This window comes from Wallemia ichthyophaga (genome assembly GCF_000400465.1).
Source record: "Wallemia ichthyophaga EXF-994 unplaced genomic scaffold scaffold23, whole genome shotgun sequence".
Classification (NCBI taxonomy): Eukaryota; Fungi; Basidiomycota; class Wallemiomycetes; order Wallemiales; family Wallemiaceae; genus Wallemia; species Wallemia ichthyophaga.
Genome location: NW_008806296.1, coordinates 106535 through 114748, shown reverse-complemented (window position 1 = coordinate 114748; position 8214 = coordinate 106535). Strand labels below are relative to the sequence as shown.

Below are 8214 nucleotides of genomic sequence, written 5' to 3'. Positions count from 1 at the left end.
TATTTCATCATCATCATCATCTATATATTACGATTTCGATCTATCTTCTACACTGCTCTCTTGAGAGTAGATGCCTCTCTACGAGTTCTTTAAAAACCATCTCAGCACCCACCCGCGCGCCTCCGGTAGCTCCACGTAGTTACCTCTCAATTTACGGCCACATGCCAAGAACCGCATTCATTTGAGTCACTAAAATTGTCAGCTTCCAGTGCACAAGAAGTATCGATAGGCGGAGATTATAACTCATTGTAACACTTTTGACTACATATTATGATTTCTGCTACTACTGGAAGAAGAATATTTCTGCAGCAAATTCTTCCTAAGCTCAATGATGAAATGAGAAAAATCTTGCTATCACGCTTCTCATAAAATTAAAACTAATGTGGTTTTGAAGTAATTTGTTTCCAATCAGGCTGTAGTATTTTTTAATGTTTTGCCTGTGTTTAGATAAACAGTAAAACTCCAAACGAGAACATCGTTGAATGCACCAAGTCACGCAGTTTTACAACGAATGCATGAATTGTATACAAAAATCAGACTGCACTTAACTAAATAGCAAGCATAATAAAATTATCATGTCTCAAACTCAATTTTACATCAATAACAATTTGTAGCCTACAGAATAACTTTAAAGTATGCTCTTACACGCCTGAATTCATAAGTCAGAATGCTTCTAGCTTCTGAAATCCCATCACGCCACTTTCTTTTGCAAAGCTGAAGCGTATCTTTGATCACATGGATCCTCGACAATTGGTACAGTGAGGCTCTTTAGAATCAGTCATTCAAATAAAATAGTTTAATCAAACAATTAACGAGTACATCACAGAAATCTGAAACTATCCAACAATGCTATTTTTATTCTCATCTTTTCTCATTCGGTGCTCTTAGCGGACGTCAGTCTCCGAAGCCGAAATGTCTCATGTATTAAAATGAATATTAAAGCCGAGTTCGACATTCAAGAATGTACTTAAAATAAATTGTCATGTTTCTCTAAACAGTCTAGACTGCGCTGTCGATCAACATGAATTACAACCACCAGCAACTCCGAAATGTGATAATGAGAACGAATCCACGTATCATTATATAATACTTCAATTTTTACGCCATTTAGATCAATTTCCTTCATATCTGAGATTTATCGGATTCTTTTTATCGGAACTCTTTTAGTCTTTCGCAATATGTAAGCGAGCTGTATCGTAGTTTCGTCTTGGTATATTTAAAACATATTTGTCTTTGCCTTGGCTACATCTAATGAATTGCTTGGCTCTTGCTTGGCTCAACAGATTGCTTGCGTGAGGCAGGTTTCATTTTGCGGCGAACAAAGCGTATAATGAAGGAGCGTGAAAATGGTCGGCATCCACGGGATATTTTAGCTACCGCTGGTATCCGTACATATGCTCAGGTGTCCTTCCATACATATCGGTTCCGCTGCTAAGCGAGCACTGATCTTGATCACTTCTTGATTAGATTTTGAGCTAATTTGAAAGCGATCTTTCTTTAACCACAACCACAACCATCTTCATGCGTTTCGAAGCTCTTTCAACCCTTACCGCCGCAGCTCTTGCAGCAGCAGCACCTGCAACAGCACCAGTCGAAGCTCGTCAAGAAAAAACTGACGTACCAAATGTTACCGTGATTGGAACTGGTGGCACTATTGCAGGTGTTGGATCTGAATTCGACACCACTGGCTACGAAGCTGGCGTTATTCCAATCAAAACCGTTATGGATAGGATCCCTGATCTAGACACTCGTGCGAATGTGTCCGCTATCCAATACAGCAACAAAGCCTCTGAGGCATTTGTTTCTAGCGATATGGTTGACATTGCTAAGCTTACCAACGATCTCCTTTGCGCACCTGATTCAGATCAAGCTGGTGTTGTGATCACTGAGGGTACCGATACCGTCGAAGAGACAGCATTCCTTCTCGATTCTCTGATTAACTGCAACAAGCCAGTTATCGTTACAGCTTCAATGAGACCAGGTACTGCTGTTAGCTCAGACGGTCAAGGTAACTTATTAGAAGCCATCACTTTAGCTGGTTCTGAAAAGGCCAAGGGCAGAGGCGCGATGGTTGTTTTGAACGACAGAATTCAATCAGCATTCTACACTAGCAAGATGAACGCGTGAGTCTTAATATTTAGAATAGTTGATATTCGCTGAGAAAGTTACAAAGCAACAACATGGACGCTTTCGATGAGAAGAACGCAGAAATTGGTGGATTCCTCAACTACGAGCCATACTTCTACTACACTCAAGCACAGCCAACGTTCAAGAAGACTTTCAACCTTGATGAGACACTTAAGAACAACGCCACCTCGCTTCCAAAGGTTGACATGATTTATGGTTCACAAGATTTTGATTCAGGTCTCATCACCGCTGCAGCATCATTAGGCTCAGAGGGAATAGTAATTCAAGGAGTGGGTGAAGGATCAATCCCATCATTCGCAGTAGACGCAATCAACGAGGTGGTTGATCAAGGAATACCAGTCGTCGTTTCTGCTAAGCCAATTTACGGAGCATCTGTACCAATGGAAGACGCATCTTCAGCATCATACATCAAGTCAGGATACGTGAAAGCAGCACAAGCAAAGGTATACTTGGAACTCGCATTAGCCAACGGATATAATATGGATCAAATTAGAGAGTTGTTTGAGGGCGATTTACGCTCAGCAATCTTCCACCAATAAATTTTATAGATATGAGCAATAGAGGGATTCAATTGCCTGTAAAATTCCAAGATATTTTAATATTGAGTGATTTTTGTGATTTTTTTGTCTTAATAATTACCATCATGAGCTTGGTTACAGATACAGAGTGAGTTTTGGTGAAAATTTAGAGACTGGTTCAATTAACAATAACAGCTATCATATGCAACTACTACGGTTATCATTTTTACGTCACGTTTCATCTACGCCACTTAAATTAGCAAAATCGACGAGAAATCCTTACGTAAACGCAGCTGGACTGACAGATATTGAAAAATGGCCTGAGATTGAAAATACTCCAAACTCCCCAACTTTTAATTATTCTTCTACACCAAATCAATCTTCGAAATCTTCTGCTGATCTTCTTAAAGCGGATGATTTACCACAAACCAGAGGTTCTAGCTTGAAATATACGCAGACTATCGTTGGTCCTGGTCGCTCATTGGCTTTGAGTATGCGTACGAACGCTAGAAAGTCACAGGATGTGAACAACGTCAATAGAAGGCGACGTATACCAGTTAATGATCAACGTGATCAACTTCAACAGACTCTTAACCCTCAAAAGAGTGACGTAGATTCTAGTCATGATGAACCCCCTTCTGTCGTTGTCCATAGAGAGGAAAATGACTCTGATACAGATAACATACACACAATACAATCTGATGAGGATGACGACGATTACGTCGTTGACTACGATTCTCAATTGATGAGGAATGCTACTTCACCTTCTTCTGCTTCATTTCAGGTCAATTCTCAAATTAACTCTCAACTACCCAATTCAATCAATCAAACTTTATCTATTAATGACAATATACCGCCAGTAAACGTTAGAAATACCCACTCTGCTTTAGAGACTAGGCCAAGAGGCGCGAGCACTTCGACTGCTGATGCAGACGACGAGGATGATTTTAGACAGCAACAAATGCCACGTATAACTCCCAAGATACCCGATGAACATACTGGCAAGGTCTACACAACAAGTCCACCATTACCAGTCGCAGCACCTCCTCACAGTCCTCTCGCTCTTGCTGTTTACAACAATACCACCAGACTACTTGACTCAAAGAGACCGATTACAATGACTAGAGGTAATAGCTTAAGTGCAGTTGAAGAGATCAACCAGGAAACCCAGCTTGCACCAGCTGCTACAAATGACCCCAGCCAAAGTCCACAGAGCGCTGTCGTAAACAGGTTCAGATCAGCTTCAGTGTCCACTAGCGCCGCTCGCGATATTGACGACAGAAAGGTAGATCCAAAGATAGTTCAAAAGATGGACAAAGAGAAGGAGAAAGATCTGAACAAGGACAATCTTCTCAAAAAACGTCCGCATCTACCACCTCAGCAAGGCACCTCAGCGCTCACCAAGCTCATACAGACCAAGTCTGAGGCTCAAAAAGCATCGCAGATTGGTAAATCGACCTCGGAAAACCCATTCAGGAGGCTATATGCTGCGATGGACGCGAGCGAGATTGGTTCATCTGTCAATCTCAGCTTGTACTTTCCTCACTCATCAAGACCTAAAGAGCCCCTACGTATGCAAATACGCAAGGATGCCACATGTGAAGAGGTCATTGGTTTTGGTTTGTACCTGTTTGTCGAGCAGAGGGAGAAGGATATCAAGGGCATGTTGGGTAGCTCTACCGATAATGTCAGGTGGTCCCCTGAAGGATGGAATCTGAGAATTGTTGAGGAAGATGGCGAGGTCGATGAGGACTTCCCTGGTTTGTGATTGTCTTTGTGTGAAATTCACTTTCTGATCGCTCTCAGCCCTCGATAGATTTAGGCCGGTGTCCAAATTCTCTTTCGATGAACTTGCTATTTGCGAAGCTACAGTGCCACAAGGTGGGCCCTTTAATGAATTTGTGATTTATCTGACACACTATCAAAGTACGCTCGAATCAGCTTGCGGTATCGAAAGTCCAACGTCGCCAATCACGCATAACGGTTGATCCATTCACAAGCACCGCAAATAGCAACAGCATAAATAACAACAGTACTAACAACAACAGCAATAACACTAAGACCTCAAACGGCAACCCAATGCTGGCACCGGGCAATGTCAACACTACCTCGTCAACATCACTCGAGGGTGCGATCGAACACAGCAACCAGGTTGCTACTCCTACATTGTCTAGAAGTGCAACTGCTGGTGTTAGTAGCTCGCTCGCCCCTAGCGTATACCTGCGAATAGAGGTACATCCAACAGCTGATGTAAGCTACACGACCACTGTTAGTGTTCCGAGCGATATGTACCTGCAGGACGTTCTAGAAATGGTGAGTCACTGTGTGTCGATGCTTACGCTTTCTTAACTTGTGTAGGTGTGTACCAAGAAGAATCTCAAGAATCCAAATAGCTGGGCATTGCTGGTCAAGTCTGCAGCACTAGTTATACCGTTAGATAGAACAGTTGCTTCACTAGAGGGTGTCTCCTCACTGATGCTGATCAAGCGCTCACACATTGATGCTGATTTGCGTCTGGACAGACGTATGGAAATGGCGAGGAGTACAAACCCCAACGCGTCGATATTCAAGCGCCTGAGCAAGGATCATAAAAGTAATATCGGGTCGCGCCAGGGCACAAGTCCATCTCTCGATTACACATCAGCTTATCGGAAGTATACTGTTAATAGGCGTATATTGGGATTGGTCGGTAAACATGAGCGTACACTCGCTATCGATGGTGACTGGATACATCTCATGCCTCATGAACAGAAGGCCGCGCTGATCGATTCAAGTACAAAGACACGCTCGTATCACGCAGCTAACATTAAAGCATGCAAGCAAGTCAAGAAGGGCGAGCATCACTTTAAGTTGGATTTCTGGCGTGGTGGAAATCACGTCAAGCGGTATGAATTCGAAGCTGAGAGCGTTAGAGAGGCAAATGAGATTATCACTCAAGTAAAGAATCTTATGGCGCTGTTTAAAAGCGAACGTAACCAACTTGCGAGAATAGCGTCCAAGAATGAGTATACGAATTACGACTAGAAAGTTGTCTAATTCAAGATATTTGTACAAGATGCATAGTTAAATTAAAGATTAGCTTTTGTGTACCGGCTGAAGTAGATTCTTAAAGGAAGAGTGGAGTAAACTTCCGCTCAAAGCTTAGTCCATATCCATAGTCATCTTTTGTCCGGAACCACCTGCAGAAGCAAGATTTGAAGACTTGTTCTTTGGTACTTTGACTTTTTGCTTTGCTGTTTGAGCAGATGCGGCTGCTTTGGTGCTTGCTTTGATACCAGGGAGAAGATTAATAGATTTAGATACTTCCTTCTTGTCTGCCAGCTTGCGCCTTTGCGAGTTGGCTGCCATTCTGTTTTTCCAAAATGCAACTTCACGACGCTTGCGAATCTCTCCAACTCTCTTCATTGCCTTAAGCGTGGTTGCGACCAATGTTCTGTTGTATCTGACTGGAACGTGTCTACGCTTCTCAAATTCGAGTGTAGAGTCCTGCGGTGAGTGATTAGACGGTGAGTCGTAGCCATAGATCGACACCCACAATCGTCATCTCTTTGCCAGCAGCCTTACGGAACGCCTTGGTCCATCTGAGCTTACGTGGGTTACGCTTCATCTTGAAGTTCTTATGGCATCTGCTCGCTCGTTAGTGGTGGGCTGGTGAGGTAGAAAAATGAACTTACTTTGATGAACAGAATCTAAAGTATTTGCTGTCGTTGCGCACGAATGCAGTTCCTGTCGCTATGGTTAGAGCCTTCTTCTTTCCGTCGTCAAAACTCACCATGACCTGGGTATACGTTTCCAGAACAGAAGTAACAATGATCAATACGCTAGCTGGTGTTAGCTGTCGTCCTGAACCCGCTCCACTATACTCACCATCCTGGCGGCACTCGATAACAGGAGATCGAACCTCCATCAGCAAATTTCTTAAGAATATTTAATTCTGATTTCTAAAGATTTAGATTTTTCCCATATAACAGCAGCTCTTGCTATTCTACTTTTATATGAATTGGACGGATCAAAGTGGGTTTGAGGTAATTTTAAATTATTATTATTGGCAGATATTGTTTTGGCATTAATAAGTGATTTTCAGAGAAGTCGTAGTATAACGGTTCTTCAATTCGAATGATTACTTGTTATGATGAGGTCCCAGGTTCGATCCCTGGTATCTGCAAACCAGCAGATATAGCTCAGTGGTAGTAGCGCATCACTAGTAAAGTGTCATTTGTTTTTGTCCTTTTTTCCAGAGCGATATAAGGAATTAACTCTGGTAGAAGTTAACCTGATGCAGGCTAATTTTTGTAGCTGGAGAGGAAGCGAATGAAATTCGTATAAGAATAAAACAATCGAGTTTATTCAGTTATGTTTCCACACTAATGTTCTTTATGATTGCCTCTGCTTTTCCGACAAGACAATGACTACGCTCATATCTTTCGAATTAAATTCAGATGAGCTTTATTGAGTTTTTGAGTGTCTTAAGATATGTCATATTGAAAAATGAAACACAAAACCACTCAATATGACAGCATGAAGCCTGCCCAAAGCACTACCCAACAAACGCGACGAAAGGATATGAAATGATATATGAATGGTTACAATTCATCTCTCCACACGGCATGCGTGTCGTGGTGGTTTGCGCCACGGAGTCTGATAGTACCGTCATCGAGGACTTCGGTGACGATTGGGCTAGCCGCTGGTCTGTATTTGTATTCTTTTGAGTATCTGTAGTGGAGTGTATGAGTGTGGTGTTGTGGGTGCAGGAAACATGCTTACCTGTCCGCATGCGTGACTCGCGGTCTCGTATCGCTCATACGAGCTTGGAGCACTTTGAACAAGACAAATCCTAGTATGAGAGAGAGAATGGCGGTGATAATGTTCTTGCGCCACAACGCGTTCCGCCTTCTTCTTGCGTGGGTATTGTAGTGGCTAGGCATTTGGTGGTAGTCAAGACGGAAAGAGACAGTGCACAGAAGACACCAAGAAGACATAAATACATCACATACACGCAAAAAGGTAAGAATATAAAAGCATACATTATATTACAGACAGTCTTCATGTCGGTCTAGGATGCGTCGTCATCAAGACCGTGCTAAGTGCTGTGTGCTACTTGAACTTTACTTGCTACAAGTGCAAGATTGGCCACCTGGAGTTTGTGAGTTAGGCGGTAAGCTTGCGCTGCTATTTCAGCTCCTTACATTGGCATTGATCACCACCTGTAACAAGTGTTAGTGCTTATCTCCATTTCAAAATTAATCCTCACAGCTACATGAGCAACCGTTGTTTACGAGAACTTGAGTGTATTGCATTGCTGAGGGTTTGTCGTTAGTCTGCTGCATCGATGAATACTACAATTCTCACTTTAATTTGTTTGATGAATGTTTGGTAGAGAGAATTGTAAAATATGATTGGATCTCTTATAAGGCTGTCAGCTTCCCCTGCATAAGTGACCTCATAATCTAAATGCCATCAGTATTTGAGCTTTGGCTGCTATGTACTAATTAGTACTCCAACTGCTTCACTTTAAAGCGTGTTGCCACATGAAAATATCCTATCTGAT

At 42.3% G+C, this 8214-nt stretch overlaps 3 protein-coding genes across 3 annotated transcripts; 2 read left to right on the top strand and 1 right to left on the bottom strand.

Moving 5' to 3' along the window:
- Positions 1-1521: 1521 nt before the first annotated feature.
- On the top strand, positions 1522-2687 carry J056_002670 (L-asparaginase 2-4; the record flags this gene model as incomplete). Its single annotated transcript, XM_009271935.1, has 2 exons — positions 1522-2123; positions 2174-2687. The coding sequence occupies 2 exons, from the start codon at positions 1522-1524 to the stop codon at positions 2685-2687; spliced, it is 1116 nt and encodes a 371-aa protein (XP_009270210.1).
- Positions 2688-2791: 104 nt separating this feature from the next.
- Positions 2792-5690, top strand: J056_002669 (Stress-activated map kinase-interacting protein 1; the record flags this gene model as incomplete). The annotated part of the gene is made up of 5 exons (XM_009271934.1): positions 2792-2814; positions 2862-4426; positions 4473-4547; positions 4594-4979; positions 5025-5690. 5 exons carry the CDS (start codon positions 2792-2794, stop codon positions 5688-5690), a joined length of 2715 nt encoding a protein of 904 aa, XP_009270209.1.
- Positions 5691-5807: 117 nt separating this feature from the next.
- J056_002668 (Ribosome biosis protein RLP24) lies at positions 5808-7591 on the bottom strand (the record flags this gene model as incomplete). Its single annotated transcript, XM_009271933.1, has 6 exons — positions 5808-6152; positions 6202-6292; positions 6341-6392; positions 6439-6487; positions 7271-7379; positions 7431-7591. The coding sequence occupies 6 exons, from the start codon at positions 7589-7591 to the stop codon at positions 5808-5810; spliced, it is 807 nt and encodes a 268-aa protein (XP_009270208.1).
- Positions 7592-8214: the final 623 nt, after the last annotated feature.